The sequence below is a fragment of the Equus asinus genome, chromosome 9 (genome assembly GCF_041296235.1).
Source record: "Equus asinus isolate D_3611 breed Donkey chromosome 9, EquAss-T2T_v2, whole genome shotgun sequence".
Classification (NCBI taxonomy): Eukaryota; Metazoa; Chordata; class Mammalia; order Perissodactyla; family Equidae; genus Equus; species Equus asinus.
In genome coordinates, this window is record NC_091798.1 from 65,877,937 (window position 1) to 65,903,089 (window position 25,153).

Below are 25,153 nucleotides of genomic sequence, written 5' to 3' on the forward strand. Positions count from 1 at the left end.
GTCACTTCATAACACAGAATTAGGAGTCTTTTTTTCCAGATCTCTTCTCTAATCTTTTCTTTATTCTTTGACCTAGAGTCCTCTTTTCTCTAGAGGGAGTTTGTCTTGGTTATAGCCACCTGTGCTGCTGTAAGGTTTGCATAACTGAGGCTACTTTCATGATGAAATGGTGAGAAAAAGATAATGGGGTTTCCTTGCACACCCTCGCCCACAGAATCTCTTTTACTGGTTCTTCTGGCCAGAAAGATGGGTTTACCATTGGGGTTTTCAGTGCCTACACAGCTGCCACATTGCAGTGCTGTGACTGAGGCTGCATTTGGGACATGAGTAGTAGGGAGAAAAGGGGAAGAAAATAAAATCTACAATGAGGACTCTTCTCACATTCTCTTTCTTGCAGAGGCCTGTTTTCCTGGTCCTCTGTCCAGAAAGATGGCTGTCTCTCTGTATTTTTGTTGGTTGTGTCTGCTGTGCATTTCTGCACAGGGGCCAGCCTCAGTTCCACACTGGGAGATAAAAGGAAAAAAAACTCTAGGAAAGTGATCCCTGTTATTGGTCATTCTTTAAGTTTTGACTCACCTCCCCAAGCCATCTGTTATTAACCTTTTAGAGTCCCTAGGTAATTGCTTTTAGTATGTTGTCCAGATGTTTTAGTTGTCATGAATGGGAGTGAGAGGCTGTAGTAGGCTTAACTCCATCTTTGCCCTTGATTCTTATGCATATTTTTTACTTCTCACTAGTTCCCTGGAGGAGGAATCACAGTTATGAAGGAAAGGTAGTTTACCCAAGCCACAAGATTTAAACATAGAGATTCTGGCTTAGCTGTCTACAACTTTTGACGCAGAAATAAATTGTTTTAGGACATAGTTATGATAGGAATCATTTATATACTACTTACTCTGTTCCAGACACTGTTCCAAAAACTTTAGCTATACTTGTTTAGTCCTCACAATAACTCTATCAAGTAAATACTATCTTATCCCCATTTTAAAGACAAGGAAAGTGAGGTACAGTGAGGTTAGATAATTTGCCCAATGTTACATAGATAATAATGTAGAGCCATGATTCAAAACTAGGATAAGACAATTTAGTATTAGAGCACATGTTCTTGTTAAAATTTTCACTTAGTATTATGGCAATTTTCATATACAAACCAAAGTAGAAAATAGTATAAGGAACCCTCCATGCATCATTCAAACAGTTTCAGTAGTTTTCAATATTCTGCCTTTCTTGTTTCATCCATCTTTCCTCAACTTGTTTTTGATAAAGTATCTGAAAGCAAATTCTAGATATCGTATCATTTCAGCCATAAATGCTGAAGTATGTATCTCTAATGGGTAATAGCTTTTGAAAAATAATATTACCACAGTATGAGTGTAAGGACAATATAATCACAACTTAAAAAGTGAAGGATAAGTTCCTTTAAATTATTTACTATTTACTTTGTGTTCATTTTCGTCTGATAGTCTCCAAAGTATCTTCTTATACCTGGTTCAATTCAGGATCTCAATATAGTCCACACATTGTATTTGTTAATATATCTCTTAATTCTTAAAAATCTGTTATTGGTCCTAACCCAGACCCTAATCATCTTTTTATGATTTTAACTTTTCAAAATAAGCTTTTCATTTTGGAATACTTTTAGAAAAGTTGCAAAAGATAGTACAGAGTTCCTGTATACTCCTCACCTGCTTTCAGTTTTTCCTAATTTGATTATCTTACATTACCATGGTATATTTGCCAAAACTGTGAAATCAGCATTGGTACAGTTTTTCTATTAATGTCCTTTTCCTAATTCAGGATTGCAGTAGTTGTCATTTCTTCTCTGGTCTGTGATAGTTTCTCAGCCTTTCCGTGTGACCTTGAATTTTTCTTTTTCTTTTGTGAGGAAGATTCACCCTGAGCTGACATCCATTGCCAGTCCTCTTTTTTTGTTTGAGGAGGATTAGCCATAAGCTAACATCTGTGCCAGTCTTCCTTTACTTTGGATGTGGGATGCCTCCACAGCGTGGCTGGATGAGTAGAGTAGGTCTGCACTCGGGATCTGAATCTGTGAACGCCAGGCTGCTGAAGCAGAGCATGCAGACCTTTAACTACTCAGCCACGGGGTTGGCCCCCAACCTTGAATTTTTTGATGGGTCCTGATCAGGTATTTTGTAGGATGTCCCACAGTTGGTATATATGATGTTTTTCTCAGGATTAGATTGGGGTTATGAATTTATGGGAAAAATGCCATAGAATTAAAATGTCCTTTTTATGATGTGTTTTTCTTTTTTAAAAAAATCATATAAAAAGTTTACCTGGTTCCAAAGTCAAAACTATAAACTAGGTATCTTCAGAGTGGTCTTTTATCCTTTTCCCTTTCCTACTCTTATCTCCCTTCCACTAAAGGTAAGCATTTTTTTAAAATTGGTTTTTGGCTTATCCTTCCAATCTTTTCTTTTTAATATTGGCATGCACACACACACGTATCCCTCTCCATCCTGCCCCCTCCCTTCTTGCATAAAAGGTAACATTAGTCCGTGTTCTTAACTCCTGTACCGTACTTCCTTCTTTAGGCCAATCCCTAATAATGATTCTTCTAATAATGGCCACTTGGGTTTCTGTTTTAGAAAATTAATTTTTTTTAACTAATAAAAACCTTTTCTCATGCCTTTATAAGGTTTAACCCATGTTATAATGGTTCCTTTTTTATTCTCAGATATTTTCCAATTTATCCCTGGATGAGCGTTGCCTTTCTGCATCATTGGTTTGCAAGTACTGGCGTGATCTTTGTTTAGATTTCCAGTTCTGGAAGCAGCTGGATCTTAGTAGTCGTCAGCAGGTATGGAATATAATTCTGAGAAACATGCAACTTGACTTACTCAAAAAATATCTTTATTTGTCTTCAGAAATCACTTGTTATAGTTTTTCAAGATAGTTCAAATGACTCTAATTTATAATTCTGTGCTTCAGTAATTATTTTTTTGAATTCAAGTTATAGCTAGGTTCTTATGGTGAGGAAGATATTTTTTAGTGTGGATTGGTAATTTTGGGTTGCTTCTTTTTTTTGAGGAAGATTACCCTTGAGCTAACATCTGCTGCCAATCCTCCTTTTTTGCTGAGAAAGACTAGCCGTAAGCTAACATTTGTGCCCATCTTCCTCTACTTTATATATGGGATGCCTGCCACAGCATGGCTTGACAAGTGGTGCCATATCCCCACTGGGATCCGAACTGACCAACCCTGGGCAGCCAAAGTGGAATGTGAGAACTTAACCACTGCCCCACCTGGCCGGCCCTGGGTTGCTTCTTAGTCCTCTTTGTCTTACCCTTTTTTATCATTACTTTTTAAAAAAGTTATTAGGGCCAGCCCAGTGGTGCAGCAGTTAAGTTTGCACCTTCTGCTTCAGTGGCCCAGGGTTCGCCAGTTTGGATCCTGGGTGTGGACATGGCACCGCTTGTCAAGCCATGCTGTGGCAGGCATCCCACATATAAAAAGTAGAGGAAGATGGGCACGTATGTTTAGCTCAGAGTCAGTCTTCCTCAGCGAAAAGAGGAGGATTGGCAGCAGATGTTAGCTCAGGGCTAATCTTCCTCAAAAAAATAAATAAATTAAAAAAGTAAAAAAGTTATTAAACTTTTCCTTTTTTGGAGGGGCCATATCATGAATATTAGTTTAATAGTAGAAAATAATGGCAAATGTTTATGTAGTACTGCCACTGTGCCATGTACTGTTCTACAGGCTTTATACATATTAATTCATATGATCCTCCCAACAACTTTGAATTGATACTATTATTGTTCCTATTAATATATTATTATTATTAAACCATTGGTAATAGTATTTTATATTATTTCAATGAAGAAATGGAAGCAAAATGGGCTAAGATAACATTTTTTGTTTTAATATTTCTTTTGATGAATTTTCTAATACTTCTCATTGCCCAGTTGTCCAGTGTGTTCATATGGCGTCATAAATTGGGAAAAAAGATAGAGTTAATAGTGCTTATTGCAAATAATTTGTTGGACTTGTTGGATTCTTCCTTTGAACTTGCTTGTCAGTTCTTGGCATTGGAAATATGTAAAAATATCCAATAAGAAAAGGATTTTATTGGAGTACTAAACCTACTCTAAATCCTTCCATGATATTGTTATCATGGTATGCTAATACATGTTTAACAAATGCCTTTCAATAACAAATGAACAAATAAAAAGCCCTGTTTTTTAATATTTGCCAGTTTCTGTGGTACAAACATTCCATCCATGGCTAATTTCAAGCTTCCAGTGTGATGTCACTGATTTGGAAAGAGGAACACACTATATGCTCTTATGAGTTGGTACAAGCCAACTCCAATACATCACTGGTAGTGTGTGTGTGTGTTTATGACACATACACTTTAAACAAAATAAGCAAGTTCCCGAGCGCTTGTCTATAAGTTTTCTTTTTGTTTTTCTACCTCATTGTTAAGAGGTTAAAACAATTACAAAATTAGTCATTTACCTGCCTGGGTTCATTAAATTTGTGTCCAGGGAGCATGGTGAGTATTTAGTTAATGGTGGCTGGTAGAGTGGAGAGAGCAATGTGAAGTAATCCATTGGCTCTTTACTTTGTTACTCTTGGATATCTGAGCTATTTGTTGCAAACTCAGAGTAAGAATAGCTTTTCCCCTCTGCTGGTAGTTAGGTCTAAAGATAAAAAGGAAAAAAGATGAAAGTAGAGGTATGTCAGAGTTTTAGCTTTGAAGGGAAGTGTCTACATTTATGCTGTTTCCAATAAGCATAAACAAAGATAATTTCAACCATGGCCCTTGCCCCAAGTGCCCCTCAATACTCCAGTTCTTTCCTTCTTCCATTCTAAATTTTATCATATGCATTTTATCTCACTATTATTTTTACTCAAAGGACTTGAATAATATTAACTCTGTTTTCTCTTTTTGGAAATATGGTGATTGAGCAGGGACTGTGTAGAGGTTGGCTTTATTATTATTATTATTTTAAAAATTCAGATGGCCATGTGAGTTTTTCACCTGATGAATTTTGAGGTTAGTAATATTTAGCTTTGAGTTTTCTGAGGATGTGGACATTTGTGTGTAATCTTTGGTATACTGATACAAAAACAATATCATATTTTCTAAGCTATGGATAAGTTATATGTGAGATAGTATTCTGATAGAATACTGTGAGTAGGTATCATCTAATAAGTGTAACAACTCAGGATTCATACATTATGATGAGTGAGATACACTATTTGCTGGGTTAAACATAGAGAACAAACATTCAAAATCTCAATACAGTTTTGTTTGTGGGGAGTTTTTGTTGGGTTTGAAGGTTTAATTAAAGTAAGTTTTCCTAATAAGGATAGATTTTTAGGCTTTTAATGAAAGCTAACACATATATTCTTAGAGTTTTCTGCTATGACTTCTGACACCAAATGTGTGGTTTTTCCATTCTAACAACAAATTCTCCAACAACTTGGTGTCCAACAATTCAGTTCAATTCTGATACTAACTTCTGGAGTTAGCGCAGACCTAACAGGTTAAGGGCTCAGTCCCATAAGACTGTCTTCTCCACTTCATGTGCCAGTCCAAGTCCCAGGAGCCACCTGTCCTTCTGACCGAACAGCTATGAATTTGGAAGTTTCCTCAGCCCCCTCCTCAGTTTCCATAATTTGCTAGAATATCTTACAGAACTCAGGAAAATACTTAGGTTTACTGGTTTATTGTAAAGGATACAACTCAGGACCAGCCAAATGGAAAAGATGCGTAAGGGCAAGATATGGGAGGAGAAGGTGTGGAGCTTTCCTACTCTCTCCAGGCATGTCACCCTCCCAGCACTTTGGTGTTTTTACCAACCCGAGGCTCTTCAAATCCTGTTGTTCAAGAGTTTTTATAAGCCAATCTCCAGCTCCCCTCCCCTTTCAAGAAGTCAGGGGTGGAGCTGAAGTTTTGCACTCTCTATCACGTGGTATTTGGTGTTTCTGGTGACCAGCCCTCATCCTGAAGCTGTCTAAGGGCCCCAGCTTAAGTCATTTCATTGGTATAAATGCAGATATAGTCAAAAGGGGCTTGTTATAAGTAACAAAAGACACTCCTATCACTTAGTAAATTCCAGGGCTTTTAGAACCTCTGTTCCAGGAAGTGGAAACAAAGACCAAGTGTATTTTTTATTATACCACAATTCTTGTTATACTTTAATATTAAGTAAAAAGGTTTTCTTTTGATTGTGGTTTTCATGCTATAATCTATTATATTACTTATTGGGGAAAATTTAATAGAAAAATAGAAAGTAAGTTTCTACTTTTAGCAAAAGGTTAAATTTATTATCTTTTTTTCCCCTCTCAATAGGTCACTGATGAATTATTGGAAAAAATTGCATCAAGAAGTCAAAATATAATTGAAATCAACATTTCTGATTGTCGCAGTATGTCTGATACTGGCGTATGTGTTCTAGCATTTAAGTGTCCTGGACTTCTTAGGTATACAGCCTACAGGTGTAAACAACTTTCTGACACCTCTATTATTGCGGTCGCCTCTCACTGTCCTTTACTTCAGAAAGTTCATGTAGGCAACCAGGACAAACTTACTGATGAAGGACTCAAACAGGTAAATTTTTATAAAATAAAAATTATTTTACTCATATTAACTCAAAATGTTTTCTTTCAGCAACACTTTAAAAGATTATGTTAAAAATAATGCTCAGAGACTAAAATAAATCATCTTTTTTTATGTAGTCATGGATATTTATTTGGATTAGTGAACTAGCGTGCTGTGGTTATAATTGATAAATTAACTTTGTTGTGTTTTATAGTGAGTGCTTGAACTGCTGTGGTAAGCCGTTTTATTAATTTATTCTTTTGTTACTTAAATTTTGTACCAGGTTTTGCTTTAGGTAGCAACAGTATGCAGTTTGGGTCAGCATGAGGTTTTAAAAATTAACTTTTAATTCCTATTTTATGTTGCTAGATGACATGCTTACATGCTTTAAAATATCTGTTTTAAGCCATAGATGGAAGTCCAAGTCAAAGAATATAAAATAAAGAAAAAGGTGACAGTTACCTGTATTTGGCACAATAATTAGATTAAAAATAGTATTGTTTATTTTCTGTTTGATGCACTTCCTTTGGTAATGGTGTTGAAAGTTTCTTGTCTCAGAGTGGATTATTCATTCAATGAATGTTGAATGGATTCCATGTGGCAGACCCTGAATTTATGAAAATTTTGAATGTTTAGTAATGTTCCCGCTATTGTACTAGGCACTTTTTGTATCTTTACATTTAACCCTTGAAATAACTTTGCGAAGTAGTTGATATTAAACTCATTTTGCAAAGGAAGAAATTAAGGCTTAGAGAGATTAATGAACTTGCCTAGTGTTTAGCAGATGGTGGAGCTGAAATTTGAAGCCTGAATTCTCCAAAGCTTCTACCATCTTCCCATTTTTCCACACCAACTTTACTCTTCTAGACCTCAAATAAAGGAGCCTGCTGCATGAAGGCAGAGGCCATCCACATTTGCCACTCTTCCCACAGTGCCCTCAGCAAACAGTCGTTGAAAGAAAGAATTAATAATTCCATTCAAGAACTTTGTCAAGATTAACACTTCCCTGAAAAAACAGTGTGTCAGTAAAGTCCTAGATTTAAATCTGGTCTGAGATGAAGTCAGAAATAAAATGAAGATCCCTAATTTAAACACTACGTATGAATGAACTAAAAGCTCAATATTAGATGAAATTTGGAAAGGCTCTATCGATACTAAAGAGTACTGGATGTGTCAATCCAATTTATATTTTAAGAATACTACAATTTATTAAGGGAGCCTATTTTGTCTGCAAAGGCAAATTGTGCAGTGTCTATCTTGTTTTAATATGTGTACCGATCCATTTCTGCTATGTATAGGATTATGCACTAGCAAAGCATTTTATGAAGTTCTTAACTCTATTGAAACAAATTAATCTATAATGGGGAAATTATACACCTTATGGCTATGGCATGATGTTTTTGTGATAGAAATTTCCCAGCAAATTATACTTTACAATGAAATATTTTTATTTTTTAATTATTTTGGTGAGGAAGATTGGCCCTGAGCCAACATCTGTTGCCGATCTTCCTCTTTTTGCTTGAGAAAGATTGGTCCTGAGCTAACATCCTTGCCAGTCTTCCTTTATTTTGTATGTGGGATACTGCCACAGAGTGGCTTGATGGGCAGTGTGTAGGTCTGCACCCAGGGTCCAAACCTGCAGACCCTGGGCCACCGAAGCAGAGTGCGTGAACTTAACCACTGTGCCACTGGGCTGGCCCCCATGAGGAAATATTTTTAAAGGTCTATGTATTTATTAAGAAATGGATTAAATCTGTTACATATTTAAATCTGATATAACACATAAAGTTACTGGTTAAGCAGACTGTTAAGGATGTCCCCTGTAAGAATACGATCATAGTTATGGTTGAAATAGAAGGAAACGAGAGAGTTCTTTAAGGAACAAGACTTAATATCCCAGTAAAGTATTGTGAATTTGTCTAATACTTACAACTTTGTAGTCTTCCCTAGAATGTGAAGTATTTTGGAAACTATTAATTTATGATATATGTTGCTTCGGATTTTCATGATTTCTGAATTATGAATTAGTTATAGATGAGTTAGTAATCTGATAGAAATAGTGAAACAATGTAAATCTTTTTCATCCTTAAGTAATTTTCTTAAGTATTTACATTACATTAAGTAATTGCATAGGAACCTCATTGCAGTGTAGAGAGTAATGCTTTCCTGTGCTTAAGGCTGTTCTTTAGCGGGGTGTGTCCTATTTTAGCCTCTTTCTTCTGATAGAATAGTGTTGTGGTATAGTAGAAAGAGAATGTCCTTCATTTGTACATAAAATAGAAATAAAAATAGAAATAAAAGTTTTATGAAGCAATACATAGCCTTATTGATATTTTCTTTTCTATACTATTATGTTAAATAAATGTTGGGCTTTACCCTCTAAGTAAATTAATTTCATGACCCAGTGATGCTTGATGAAGTCTGCTGTGGAGTATATTGGTTTTAGTGAACTAACAACTTAAAAATTTATAGTAAAGTTTCACAAGGTCTAGGATGGAACTTTTCAAAATTGAATAATTTTCCTGGGGTTATTTTTTCTTTTTTACTCACAAACATAGCAATTGTGATTGAATTGTTGATTCTACAGATAAAGTTTCAGGGTTTTTGGTTTTTTCCCCCTCTTCTATTAGTAAAAACTGACAAATATTTTAGAATGGTATACGTGTATTTTAACTATTTCATTCTACTTAACAATGTTTGTCAAATTTAGGGTGAAACACCTAAAGGTCAGGCTGTTTTGGCTGAACCCTGTGTTCTTTGTGAAATACCACCTTGAAATCTTGATATTTTTATTTCCGTAAAAATAACTCCAAATAATTTTACCAGTGGAACATATTTCTATTATATACATCTCATAAAACTATAGTCATGTATTTAGGGGGGAAAAAAGAACTATTTAATTAAAAGTGGTAGGCTGTTTCAGTTTTTCTGATATTTTTCTCCCATCTAGCACTTGCCAGCAAACAAGAGATGGCAGTAGCTAAAGGATTCAATGAAATCTAAGAAATTGTATCCATTAAGTTAATATTTCATGTGACTTCCAATTCATGAATCTCTGCAGAAATTTCTGGAAATCGTCAGTATATCTCCTCAGATTAAATGGTACAATAATAATGTGTTGCATTAGTAAATTTCAGTCTTTCTATGTAATGAGCTTTTAGGTCTTTAAACATTTTTATAGTGACATTAGCAAAATGGCAGAGTAGGCAGCTCAAAACCTGGTTCCTCCACAGAAACATCAAAAAACAAGAAGTAGCTGTTAGAACCAACTTTTCCATAACTCTGGAAAATATTCAGTACTTTACAGCAACCCACTGAATGATGAACCGAGAAAAAGGCGATTAAATAAATGATAGGAAAGCTTTGTGGCATTTTTACTTGTGGGTGCCCCACACCCTCCCCAGCTTGGCAACAGTCTTAAACGCAGCAAGCAGCCTGTGTTCCCACTGTGGGACCCAGGTCCCTGGTTCTAAAGGGAGCAGAGCATACTTTATTCACAAATTATTGTGTTTGTCTATTCTAACCTTCCTGGGAGCTTCTTGAAGGACTGATGCAAGGCACTCCATCTTTTTCACCTAATTCAGAACCCATTCAGGGTGGAAAAGCAATGGGCATTGCTTGAAAACATTGTAAGGCAAATGAAAAACCCTACAGATATGTGGGGCAAAAGATGATGGCTGAATCATGCAATAGACCACCTAAGGCCTGAGAGGAATGGCCAGGGAGAGGATTCCTTTGAGAAATTAGAGCAATCAGAAGCGCCAATATATATGGGGAAATTTAGAAAGCCACATGCCTGCTCAGGGCAAGACACTTGCTCAGGAACGTCTTGAGAAGACCTTAAACTTTCATCACTGGCTGCTGTCTAGGCCTAGTGCAGGACGTGAAGGCTAAGGCAGAGTTGTAAATGGCATGGCTAAGTGTTGAAGGAGTACCCCAGCACAGAACCAGTCTGCAAAGACTAGGAGAAGTGTTTTTGTTTTATATTGTTTCATTTTAAAGTTCTTGCATTCAAGGAAATATCTGTCAAAACACTGGCTGAACACAAGCTAAACCTTTAGTACTTAAAGAAAGCAAACCCTGGGGAAGGGAGAGAATCTGATTTCCCAAGTTACGACATTGTAACACTATAATATTTGAATGTCCAATTTTCAACAACAACAAAAATCACAAGGCATGTAAAGAAACTTTGGACTTAGTTGGCAAAGATTTTAAATCTGTTATCTTAAGTATGCTGAAGGAGCTAATGAAAAGCATGGGCAAAGAACAAAAGGAGTTCAGGAGAATGATGTATGAACAAAATAAGAATATCAATAAAGAGAAATTATGAAAAGGAACTAAATAGGAATTCTGGAGCTTAAAAATCTAATAACTGAGGGACTGGCCCCGTGGCTGAGTGGTTAAGTTTGTGCACTCCGCTGCAGGCGGCCCAGTGTTTCGTCAGTTCGAATCCTGGGTGCGGACATGGCACTGCTCATCAAACCATGCTGAGGCAGCGTCCCACATGCCAAAACTAGAAGGACCCACAACTAAAAATACACAACTATGTACCAGGGGGCTTTGGGGAGAAAAAGGCAAAAAATAAAATCTTTAAAAAAAAAAATCTAATAACTGATAGAAAAATTTACTAGAGGGATTCAGTGAACCTGGAGATGGGACAAATGAAAGTATCCTTTCTGAGGAACAGAAAGAAAAAAGAGTGAAGAAAGGTAAATAGAGCCTAAGGGACCTGTGAGATCCTGTCAAGCAGAACAGCATTTTCATTGTGGGAGTCTCAAAAGGAGAAGGATGAGTGAAAGAGACAGAAAGAATATTTGAAAAATTAATGGCCAAAGCTTCCCAAATTTGATGAAAGACATGAATCAATACATCCAAGAAACTCAGTGACCTCCTAGTAAGATAATTTCAAAGAGACCTACGTCAAGACACATAATAGTCTAATTATCAAAAGCCAAAGACAAAATCTTGAAAGCAGCAACAGAGAAGTGACTCATAGCATAGAAGGGATCCTCAATAAGATTAACATCTGATATTTTTAATCAGAAACCATGGAATCCAGAAAGAAATGGACTGACATATTTAAAGTGCTGTAAGAAAAAATGTCAACCAAGAATTCCATATCTGGCAGAACTGTCCTTCAAAAATGAAGTCAACAGTAAGATTTTCCCAGATAAGCAAAAACTGAGAGAGTTCATCATTAGTAGACCTCCCCTACAAGAAATGGTGAAAAGAGTCCTTCAGACTGAAATAAAAAGACACTAGAAAGTAACTGAAAGCTATACGAAGAAAAAGAGGTCATGAGTATAGGTAACTACATAGGTAAATATAAAAGATAGTTTTATTGCACTTTTGGTTTGTAACTCCTCATTTTTTCTTATATGATTTAAAAGGCAAATGTATAAAACAATAACTATAAATCTGTGTTAATGGGCACATAATGTGTAAGAGTGTAATCTGTGATAATAATGCAAGGTAAGAGGGATAGAGATGTATAGGAACATAGTGTTTGTGTACTATTGAAACTAAATTTGTATTCTTCATATTAGGCTATTATAAGTTTAAGATGTTAATTTTAATCTCCATGGTAACCATTAAGAAAATAAAATATATGCAGGAAAGTAATGGGAAGAGAATCAAATGGTAAACCGCATAAACTGTACTGAATACAAAAAATGCAGTATGGAGGAATTGAGAAACAAAAAACATATAAGGCATACAGTAAACAAATAGCTAACTGGCAGAAATAAATCTTTTTTTAATCAATAGTTACTTTAAATATAAAGGAATTAAACTCTAATTAAAAGGCAAAGATTGGCAGAATGGATAAAAAAATCAATGATGCATATAAAGTCTGTAAGAGACTCATTTTAGATACAGACACAATGAAGTTGAAAGTAAGAAGATAGAAAAAGAGATTCCATTCAAATACTAAGAACCAAAGAAAGTTGGAGTGGCCTTTATTATTATCATAAAAAATAAATTTTAAGTCATAAAAAGTTGCAAGAGACAAGTCATTGTATTTGATAACAGTTTCAATTCATCAGGAAGATATAACAATTATAAACATATATACACCTAACAATAGAGATCCTAAATATGTGGAGCAAAAATGGAAAGACTTGATGGGAGAAATAGACAGTTCTACGTTAATAGTTGGCAACTTTAATACTCTGCTTTCAATAATGAATAGAGTAGCAGAAGACCAACAAGGAAATAGAGGATTTGAACAATATTATAAATCAATTCTGCCTAAGACACACATACAATACACCACACTCAACAACAGAAGAATGCACATTCTTCTCAAGTGCACATGGAACATTCTCAAGATTAGACCATATTTTGGACCACAAAACAAGTTTTAACAAATTTGAAAGGACTGAATTCATACACGTATCTTCTTTGACCACAATGAAATGAATCTAGAAATCAATATAGAAGGAAAATTGAAAAATACACAATTATGTGGTAGTTAACACACTCTTAAACAACCAATCGGTCATAGAAAAAAAATCACAGGGGAAATTAGAAATACTTTGAAATGAATGAAAATGAAAACACAATATACTAAAAGTTTTATGAGATGCAATGAAAGCAGTGCTCAGTGGGAAATTTATAGCTGTAAAAGCTTACATTACAAAGGAAGAAAAATCTGAAATTAGTAACCTAAGTGTACATCTGGAGGAACTAGAAAGAGAAAAGCAAACTCAACCCAAAGCAGGCAGAAGGAAGGAAATAATATCAGAGCAGAGATAAATGAAATAGAAAACAGAAAAACTATAGAGAAAATGAGTGAAACCAAAAATAGTTTCTTTGAAAATATCAACAAAAGTGACAAACCTTTATATTGACTAAGCAAAAAAGAAGATTCCTCTTACTAAATCAGAAATTTAAGAGTGGACATTACCACCAACTGTATAGAAATAAAAAGAATTATTTAAGAAAATTATAAACAACTATACACCAACAAACTGGATAACCTAGATGAAATGGGCAAGTTCCTAGAAATACACGAACTACAAAACCTGACTAAGGAAGAAGTAGCAAATATGACTAGACTTATAACAAATAAGGAGATTGAATCAGAAGTAAAAATCTTCCCAATAAAGAAAAGTCAGGGACCAGATGGCTTCCCTGGTGAATTTTGCCAAACATGTAAAGAATAATCAATACCAAACCTCCTCATACTCTTCCAAAATATTTAATAGGAGGCAAAACTTTTCTGATTCCTATGAGGCCAGCAATACCCTGATTCTGAAGCCAGACAAAGACACTATAAGAAAACATACTACAGACCAGTATCCTTAATGCGTATAGATGCAAAATCCTCAACAAAATACTTGGAGACAGAAGTCAACAGCATATTAAAAGGATTATATATCATTATCAAGTGCGATTTATCCCGTGGATGCAAGTGTGGTTCAACATACAAAAATCAATCAGTGTAATACACAACATTACTAGAATGGAGGGAAAAGCCCCACATAATTATCTTAAACAGAAAATGTATTTGGCAAAATCCAACACATAGATTTCCATAAAAATACCCAATAAACTAGGAATAGATGGGTACTTCCTCAACATAATAAAGCCCATATGTGACAGAACTACAGCTAATATCGTACTCATTGGTGAATGACTGAAAACTTTTGCTCTAAGTTCAGAAACAGAAGAAGGTTGCCCACTCTTGCCACTTACCTTCTACATTCCACTGAAAGTTCTAGCCGGAGAAATTAGGCGATAAAAAGAAATAAAATGCTTCCTGATTGGAAAGGAAGAAGTAAAACCATTTCTATTTGCAGTTGATGTCGTTTTATACATAGTAAACCCTAAAGAATTCACACAGGAAAACTGAGCTCATAAACGAATTCTGCAAAGTGCTAGGATACAAAATCAATGTGCAAAGATCAGTTGATTTCTACGCATTAGCAATGACAATTACAAAAAGGAAATTAAGAAAATAATTCCATTTACAATAGCATCCAAAATAATAAAATATTTATGAGTAAATTTAACCAAGTAGATGCAAGGCTCATACACTGAAAACTATGAAAAATTTTTGAAAGAAATTAAAGAAGACCTAAATAAATGGAAAGATATCCTGAGCTCATGAGTTGGAAGACTTAATATTGTTAAGATGGTACTACCCAAAGTGATCTACAGATTCAATGTGGTCCTTATTAAAATTCCTGTGATGGTTTTTGCAGAGATGGAAAAACCCATCTTAAGATTCATAAGGAATTTTAAGGGATCCAGAATAACCACAACAATCTCAAGTAGAACAAAGTTGGAAGATTTATACTGCTCCATTTTAAAACTTATTACAAAGGTACATTAATCAAAGCAGTGTGATCCTAGCATAAGGATAGACATATAAACCAATGGAATGGAATTGAGAGTGAGAAGTAAACTCTCACGTCCATGGTCAATTGATTTTTTACCGTAGGGCCAAGACGATTCAGTGGGAGAAAGGACACTCTTCAAGAAATGGTGCTGGGGAAACTGGATGTCCACCTGCAAAAGAGTGAAATTGGACCCTTATGCCATATACAAAAATTAACTTAAAATGGATCAAAGCCCTACATTTAGGAGCTAAAACTATAAAACTCTATGAAGAAAGTATAGATGTAAATCTTCAAGACTTTGGATTGGGCAATGGTTTCTTAAATATGATGCCAAAAACGCAGGGAACAAAAGTGAAAAACAGGTAAACTGAACTTGATTAAAATTAAAACATTTTGTGCTTCAAAGGACATTCTCGAGAGTGAACAGAAAACCCACAAAATGAGAGAAAATATTTGCAAATTATCTATCTGATAGGGGTTTAATATCCAGAATATATAAAGAACTTCTTCAACTCAACAAAACCCCCCAAAAAACTCACTTGAAAAATGGGCAAAATGCTTGAATAGACATTTATCCAAAGAAAATATACAAATGGCTAACACACACGTGAAAAGATGCTCAACATCATTAGTCGTTAGAGAATTGTAAAAACCACAGTGAAATACCACTTCACACCTATTCAAATGGATAAAAAAAATTTTTAAGAAGAAGATAACAAAGTGATACTTTGGATGTGGAGAAATCAGAACCTTTGTACATTGCTGATGAGAATGTAAAGTGGTGCACCTGCCTTGGAAAACAGTTTGGTGGTTCCTCAAAAAGATTAAACAGAACTGCCATATGACCTAGCAATTCCACCCTAGGTATGTACCCAGAATAATTGAAAACAATGATTCAAATAAATACTTGTTTACTAATTTTCATAACGTAATTTGTAATAGCCAAGAGGTGGAAATAGCCCAAATGTCCATTAAGAAATGAATGAATAAATGTATGTATGTGCAGTGGAATATTATTCAGCCATAGAATGGAATGATATTCTAATATATGTTATCACGTGAATGAACCTTGAAAACATAGGCAAAGTCAAATAGGCCAGACACAAAGAACAAATAGTGTGTGATCCTATGTAAAATACCTAGAGTAGGCAAATTTATAGAGACAGAAGGTAGATAGAGGTCTGGGGTCTGGGGGAAGTTGGGAATGGGGGCTTAATTGCTTAATGGGTAGAGATTTTCTGTTTGGGTTGATGAAAGTATTTTGGAAATAACGGTGATGGTTGCACAACACTGAATGTAGTTAGTATTGCTGCATTGTACACCTAAGTGTGGTTAAAATGGCAAGCTTCATGTTGTATATGTTTTGCCACAATAAAGGAAAAAATTCTCTAATCATTTTTCAGTTCTGAATTTCTGTAAGATAAAGGAAAATGTCGGTCTCATCTAATCTATCTTTACATGTTCCAGTGATACTCAGTCAACTAGAGAAAGAGCGGGTATATGACCTTTACTGAGCATCTGCCATGTGTCAGGCGCAGTTCATTTATTCTAACTATATGTTCATACATTTAATTTCTCTTTTGATTCCCAACCACTCTATGAGTTAGGTATTATTCCCTTTTTATGGATGAGGAAGCAGTTACAAAGAGATTATAAGTACTTTATCCAAGGTAAAGTAGTAAGTAATAGAGCTGACATTAATATCTTGGGGTGTCTAGAGTTTGTATTCAATCCATGTGGCTCATTCCCTCCCCTTTTCAGATGACATGACATTCATTTTATCTCTGTAATGATAATTGATGTTTATAAGGAGAATGAGCAGTTAGAGATCTTGAAAAGCCTTCTTTATCAAAATTCATTATATTTAGGTAGCTTAAGAATGTGTTAATAAGTATTCTCTTTCTAAGCTAGCATCACAATTGGCAAAGGAAAGTAAATACGTTTTGGATGCTTTTCATATGACAGTCATTATATTGTGTGCTTTCATCTATCCAATTTAATCTTCAGAACAACACAAAGGTTGTATTTCAAGATGAAAAATGGAATCTCTTAGAACTTAAGTAACTTGCCCAAGTTCACATAGTTGGGAAGGTATGGAGCCAATATTCTCTTTCAATTCTGCTTGATCTTCGAATTATATCATGTGGTAACTTATCTAGGATTTTAAGCTGGGATGTCCAATTCAGTGACTAGAAGAGAATATTTTCTATCTATAACTGGAAGTATAGAGCCTTCATATAATGTCCAGAAGGCTTCTTTCAGGAAATTTATCTTTATAGCACTTGTAAAAAGTTCCCTTCACGTGAATCCTAATGAATAGTGTTCTCATATCTTCCTTCTTTACTCATTAATAATAATAATGATATATAACATTTATTAAGCACTTTTATATGCCTTATGATGTGCTCATAAGCATTTCTATTTGCATTATTGTTTTTAATCTTCTCAACAACCCTGTGAGGTATAGGTAAGCATTGTTATAATTCAGCATGTCTTCTTATTTGGTGGGCCTGAGAATGGAAGTTGGTCAGTTAACTGAAAATCAGTTAAATTATAGAATCACAAAAATCAATGTGTATTGTAAACATTTTAATTAAGAAAAGCTTTATTATTTGAGTCTTTTGGTACAGGGTCAAAGCCTTTTTCTTGAGTTAGAGATGGCTGGAGTTTTGATCTTATCTATTGTACTTAAATTATAATCATGATGTGGCATTTATGATTTTCAGTTGTTTTTTCATTGATGTGACACAGGAGCTTAAAGCTATTTATGAAGCAGTATGAGTGCAGCTTCCTTTACAATATGATTTTCCCAATATTTTATAATTTTATGGTTGTCTAACCCAAAGCTAATTCAATAGCAATTTTTTTATGGCTTACTTTCATTGAATGTAAAACATTCAACCTAGTTTTTATAGCAAGAGCTTTCTTTTTCCTTTTTAAGGCAGTTTATTTAATACTTAATGTAGTTATGTTATAATTAGAAAAAATAAGTTTGGGAACAAACATTGCTGACTCTTGGCAGTATTTTTTTCCTCAAGTTTTATTGACATTTGTTATTTCAATGTATGGAATCATGCAATATTAATTGGAATTAATTTCAATTAATGGAATCATACAATATTCTTTTGTGTGTGGCTTATTTCAATTAGCATAATGTTTTCAGGGTTCATCTATGTTGTAGCATATATCAGTTTCATTCCTTTTTATGGCTGAGTAATATTCCATTGTATGTATAAACCACATTTTTTTCTATTCATCTGTTGATAGCTTCCTATGTTTTCAAAGTTAAGTTGCAGAAGTCTTAATCACAGTATTTCTTAGTTGAAACATTAGTAATAAGCAACAAAAGTTTTGTATATTGGTGCTAAAATAGCATTTTTTCTGGTTTTCTAAAAAATAAAATATCTTTTCAGAATGTAATAGATTAATCAAATGATGACTCCGTATATGTTCTGAATTTTCATTTACTCTAAATTTTAATAATACACCATGCCTATACAATTTAAAAAAAATAGTATTGCTATGTATTTTTGTAGATTATGTAGCATATTTTCATTATATTGAATGGATTGTTCTTTAAACAAGGCAAAGTGAAACAAGATACATCTATGAAAAAGATTCAAATTTGAGTCCTTAAAGTGGGTCAGATGAGTGGCAGTTTGATATATTTGCTTTGCTTTCTTCCGTATCCCATTGTCTGTGCTACTCCACTACAAATGATGAAACAAATGAATCAAATAAGAGAATCATCATTTTTATGATTTTACAAACATGAAAATTAGCATAGTTGGGTGAAGTTACTAGAAGATACAGATTGGGTTTTATTCACTGTTCTCTTTTGCGTGTATATAATAGTTACGGTGGTCACAGTTTGGGAATGGAAAGTAGAAGGAACATCTTCCTTCCTCTGTTGAAGGCAGCATACCTCATGTTTTTAAAGTATTTTCTTAATACTGTTTTTGAGCAGCTTTCAAGTGACATTGGAAGACCTAATCTTGTTTTTATCCCAGTGAGTCCCATGTTGTGGTTTTAGTTGTCTAGATTCTTTGTCTATTGAAGTATACTCTTTCTAAGGTGTTTGTTTTGTTATAAAAATAACCTGGTAACAACAGATGGCTTCTTAAAACAGATTCTCTTTTATAAATTCTCAAGGGTAGTGTGCAAAATTTTAATTAGAATTTGAGTTGCTGGGAAAATCACCTCCCAACATTTTATAGAAAAATTCGAAAAATACTTCTGGGTGTTTTTGAGTGCATTTGTGAATAATCTTGGATGATTATTATAAAAAAGAAAAGAATGAATCAAGGACAATCCATTTTCTATTATATTTATTTACTCTAGTCTATTTGAAGTTCTAATTACTGTCACATACCAAAATGAACCATGGCTTAGTGGGTGGATGGACTGGCTTCTTTTAAGTGATCAAGTGGTTACCAGTGCCCTTTTCATTAAACCCTTTCCTTCATGGTTGACTGGTAGGTGCTCTTGACACATTATTCTTCCTGAGTTAGAGGAGAGTTTCTGTTACTATTCATCTGACTTGCACCTTTCCTGGGGGACCAGATGCTGGACTGGTATTGATAAAAATTAAGAACCTCTTAAATGACACAGTGGGCTGGAGTTCTGTGAGTGCCAGGTACAAGTAGTAAGGAAGGACAGGCTGGGTGTGAATGAGGAGGTGTGGTTGGAGCTGAAATTTCACAAAGTTGGTAACCTCTATTACCTGGAAGGGCCTCAGGGGGCAGTTTTCCAGTATCTGACCAAGGTGTGTGGTTGGATCCAGTCAACATCAACCAGATAGGTATTCTTATCTTATGGTGAGTAGTTACCGTTTCAGAGCGTTCTTTGGTGAGGTGGAAAGTCGTCTGGAGATAATTTTGAGGTGTTGGTAGATTCTTCAGGTATTGACTTTTTGCTGGGATAAGATGAGTTATTGGGGGTAAACAATTTACTTGATAGAGGAGGAGATCAATTAGTTTAGCGTTCTTATCCTGGCACTGGTTCCTCTGGGTTTCTGGTCTGGCAAGTTGTTTCTCTGTATCCACATTTTTGTCTTTCCAATTGTGGGGGCATTGGTTTTTCCCTGTAATTTCGCTTTTCTGATGGATCTAAGAAGAGATGTTGATTTTTCAGTCTGTTCAGCTTTTTACTTGTTATTAGGATGGAATGGCAACTTCTAAGTTCTTTACATGCTGGACTGGAAACCTGACATTGATTTTTTTTAAAAAGGCATTGCCTTTACTGGATGATTGTCTTGATCTTGTTTACATTCAGTTTTATGCTTTAATATGGTGGATCTATGGAAAGCCAAGGTCTTTACCAAACCTCTCTAACTTGGGTGGTCTAGAATAGGTCTTCCTCTAGGGCCTGGTTGTTACTCCATAGTACCGCCTTTTTGGTGTCTCAGCTGGGCGCCAGGGCTCTTAGCAAGATCTCTCCATTTTGGCAGGGCCAGAGTGCCATTATGCCAGTACTCTCTTCCTGGACAGAGAATTCTGTGTTTAGAAGAGTTATTATTACTTCTGTGGTTTTTAAACAGGGGACTAATTTGTATTAAATGCAGGGCATGCTAACAGGGACATTAGAGGGCTTGGTTGATGCCCTCTGAATGTTTTTCTGTGGATTATGGACAGATGGTTGCAGCATTGAGAGCTTTAAACAACATCAGCTAACCGGGGAAAAGCACTGGGTGTGATGATTGACTCTCCAGTGCCTGCATCGTCTGGAACTTTAGGACATTTGGTGGGGGAATGGTGATTAGTGCAGACAGGCACTGATGGAATGCAGTCTTGCCTATTATGTCCAGTGATGATGTCTAAAATAGAACATCAGTTTCTGCTGTGAGAGTAAATTACAGTAATTATCCCCAGAGGCACTCTTCCCTAATAAGTTGCTTAGGCTCCCATCCTGCTAATGTGTCTTGAGGGTATCCACATGGTCCTTATCTACATATGGCTGCCCACGTGGCCCATACCTCTATGGAAAGTCACTTATTTTGGGATAAAGCCACCAAGGGCACTTGCTAAGGTCAGAACACCAGGTAACCAGCTTAAACCTCTCTCCCAGGCTGCAGCAGTGTGACTTACATATCTTAACATGAGTGCATACACACTGATGTCTAAGCCCCTACCAAATATCTCAGTCACTCCTTTTGTTTGGATTCTCTTCTATTTCTCAGTCATCTTGGCTGGTACAGTAAGTGTGGAGGTCTCTTTACTGCCCAGGATCTGAACAAATTGACAAATAAGACAAAGGAATAGTGACAAAGGAAAAATACCGACTTTATTACTCAGAGAGGCTAGATTGGAGAATGTTGCTTAGTAATAAAGTTAAATGGGCTTGTTAACTCAGTGCTGGAGTTTGGCCAGCAGACCCACTCGTCATTGGCTAGGCCAGCAGAGTGGCTTGCAGATGTAGAAGTGGATGCTTGTTCCCTTTGGGCAGTTTGTTTCCAAGGGGAAGAAGGATGGAGATGAGCTGAAAATGTCCATTTTATTAAACACAAACTATTCACTTGCGAGACTAGGAATTAGACTAATTGAACTTCATCCAGAAGAAGGAAGCAGTAGTAGAGAAGAAGCATTTTCCTTCCATTCTGTCTGTATTTTCTTGATTTATCCATTTTAGATCATCTGTGCTAATTCCTTGCTATGGAAGATGAGGTTTTATTTAGCTCAGTTATCCTTCCCTGTCTCCTATCCTCTCATCCTTCTAACATAATTCTGTTATAATTTTGGTTAAATAAATATTCAGTATTTACATTTTCAATTATGTACCTGCCTTTTTTTCTATAGAATTTTGTTTTTATTGGAATTAATAAATGTCTTTTTGTCCTCTTTAGTTTGCTTAGTTTTCATAGGCTTAACACTGTTGGAGCCCAAAGCTTTTTCCCAGTTGCATTAGTATGTAATATGTAGATACTTAGTCACATTTATCTTATTAAAGCAGATTTGCCTGGCATAGTCTGAAGGCTTCAGTCTGGGCTTCTTGTTTACAAGTCTCTTGCATTATTGGTCATCTTAGTATCTTACCTTCACCATAATCCTTAAGGTTTTCCTTATCTTCCTCTTGTATTAGATGTCCTATTACCCAGATATCCTGTCTTTTTTCTCTTGGTGTATTCTTATGTTTTCTAGAGCACAGATTCTAATAGCTTTCTGATAAAGAATATCTGGGAGCTAAATCTTTTGAGAATTTGCATGTCTGAAAATGTCTCTATTCAACCCTCACAATTAATTCATAGTCTGAATCCTGAGTATAGAGTTCTAGGTTTGAAATAATTTCCCTTCAGAATTTGATGGCATTGCTCTATTGCTTTCTTTCAGTGTTGTCATTAAGAAGTTTGATGCCTTTTTTATCCTTAATCCTTTGTATAAAATCTATTTCTCTTTAGAAGTCTGTAGAATCTTTTTTTATACCCATAATTCTGAAATTTTATGGTGTTTTGCCTTGCCTTGGGTCTATTTTTGTCATTTGTGTTGGACACATGAGTGAGTCCTTTCAGTCTGGAAGTCATCCTGAAACATTTGATAGAATTATGTCTTTGAATTCCTCCATTTTTGCTGTATAAACGTTCACATCTTCCCCACATTTTCGGCAGTGTGCTTCTGACTTCAGCTGTTGTACCTTAGTCCAAAGACCCTATATTTTACTCCCCACAGTACACTCCTGTCTTTTGCTATTGTGGGAGAAGGGGCAAGGTCAGGCTGTGCAGTAATGGGGAGGTGATCTGAGTGGTTAACTACTTCTTAAGTAGACTTTGAAGAATCCAGGTGTTTTTAGCACCAACCTCGCCCTCACTGCCAGACATATGTGAACTGATGGTAGTTCTGTAGTGATTATCAAGTTGCTTCTCTACTTTCTCCACTATTGGCTTTGGATTCAGCTTTCTCAGGTCTAAGTAACATGCCACTGAACATTTGTTCTAGCAATATATGTGCCTCGTTAGTACATTATAAGATCTGGTAGTTGATCTAATGAACGTGATGAATACTGATGAACAAAAATGATATTTCACGGTATCTGCAACAGCAAAAATATTATATGAAATTATCTTTGATTTCTATTGTTTACAATCACACATACTGCTAAACTACTGTGACTTTGTTTATGTTAATAAGTTAAGGAATGGCTAAAGTTCATTTAGAGAATAGTATGAAAATAAAAATGTACTCTTTTTTTCTCATCCACCTTCTGGAATCCCTGAATTCTACCTGTGGAGTCAATTTAGAACTCCTGAATTAACTAGAACGTGGTGGTATATGAGACCATAATCATGATTTCCTATATTTGTCTATTTTTCAGAGGCCTCTTTACGATGCATAATCTTGATCAGTCTTTCTGTTCATTCAACAAATATTTGCTAAATGTCAACTAAGTGCAAGACGCGGGCACCAGGGATACATTAGTTAACAGACAAACCTCTGTCTTCATGGAATTTACGTTTCTAGTGGAATATATAATTGGTTATAGTGTAGCCTGGATTAAAATAATATAGTTTGTGTATATCACCACCTCTGGAAAAATAACTGAAATCACATATCTTTCTGATAATATCATTACTTTACTTGAAATAGAACTTGAAAGTTTTTTTGTTTATTTCAAAATTAATGTTTATTTTTAAAAAGATGTGAGAACATTGATAGGCAGAAAAGAAAAAAAAACACTGCTCATTATTGTACTAATCAGAAATAACCACTTGGTGTGTATTTCACTCTCTTTTCTATACAAGTATACATATATGTGTATTTAAATATGCTTAATATGTTTATAAAAATTGGATTATATTATAAAAACATGTAAATTAAAAAATTTTTATTTGTCAAATGTTTACTTCAATTTTAATGGCTGTATAATGTTCAATTTTATAAAAACACCATAATTTATACCTTTAAGGTTTCTATATTTTACTATTTAAAAAAAAAAATCCCGGGGGCCGGCCTGGTGGCACAGCGGCTAAGTTGGCACGTTTCGCTGCAGCCTGGGGTTGGCCGGTTTGGATCCTGGGTGCAGACATGGCAGCGCTTGGCACACCATGCTGTGGTAGGCATCCCACGTATAAAGCCAGAGGAAGATGGGCACAATGTTAGCTCAGGGCCAGTCTTCCTCAGCAAAACGATGAGGATTGGCAACAGCTCAGGGCTAATCTTGCTAAAAAAAAAACCAACACACCCTTCTGCTAATTTCTTATAGTGAAATCTTACCAAACACCTTTAGTTAGTTATTTCAACAGTTTATTAGGAAAAATTTTAAATATATGGAAAATCTGAAAGAATTCTACAGTGAACACCCATATACCCACTACCTGGATTGTATAACTAACATTTTAGTGTGCTTACTTTACCACATATCTCTCCAATTATCCACTCCTCTTTAGTTAATATTTTGGTAAATATTTAGAAACTGAGTCATACATTTTTCAGGCACATTTTATAAAATTTTTTCATTTATGCTAAGTAGCCCTCTGAGAAGATTTTTAATACTAGTTTACATTCTTACCAGTGGTATATTAGCATACTTCTAACCCTTGCCAACACTGGGTTTTATTGTTTTTAATGTAACTTTTTAGATAATTTTTGATACGTAAGTTGTTACTAAAGTAAGTTTCTTATTTTATCTCTAAGACGACTCTTATGTAATACTCATAAAACATATGAGTATTCTCATATGTAATACTCATAAAACAGCATTCATTTATAGCTTGCTTGGATCATCTAATCTCCACTATAGATTTTGAAAGGAAATGTGTGTAATTTGTTCCTTGTGATACATGATGTCTTTTAATGGGAACATTGTACCTTTGAGTAACTATTTAAGGTACAGTTGGGATTTCAATCAGGAAATCACTAATCCTTTTGTTTTCAGTTTATACACTACAGTGTATAAATAAGTACTCTAACTAGAATATTAGCTATAGCATATTTAGACTTTTTTCTCTTTCACAGAATAAATGAGCTGATGGAGAAAGATGATTCATTAGGGCAATCAGAAGCTGAAGTAGAATCTCACGAATTAAACATTCTTTCACTCACTGGACCTTTGTCTCACTTATTGGACCCTTGTTTTATTCTTTGGACTTGTGTCCCACTCAGTGTAGCACTTTGGTATAAATACTCAAGAGAAATCAAGGTGTGAATCTGAAGTGTTAAGGAAGCTAGGCACCTAGGTGGGCATATAGTGTGAGGTAGTGGAAGCAAGGAAGTATTTAGAAGGTGAAAAGGCTCACACAATACTGTTT

The 25,153-nt window shown here is 35.1% G+C and overlaps 1 protein-coding gene across 4 annotated transcripts in view; it reads left to right on the forward strand.

Annotated features, from left to right (window-relative positions):
- The window catches only part of FBXL17 (F-box and leucine rich repeat protein 17), a 465,079-nt gene that overhangs the window by 18,646 nt on the left and 421,280 nt on the right, over nt 1-25,153 (forward strand). For all 4 annotated transcript variants that reach the window (XM_014852976.3, XM_070517628.1, XM_044780075.2 and 1 more), the window contains exons 2-3: nt 2,699-2,821; nt 6,323-6,580. In XM_014852976.3, coding sequence (XP_014708462.3) covers nt 2,699-2,821; nt 6,323-6,580 — 381 coding nt within the window. The remainder of the gene's footprint in view (nt 1-2,698; nt 2,822-6,322; nt 6,581-25,153) is intronic.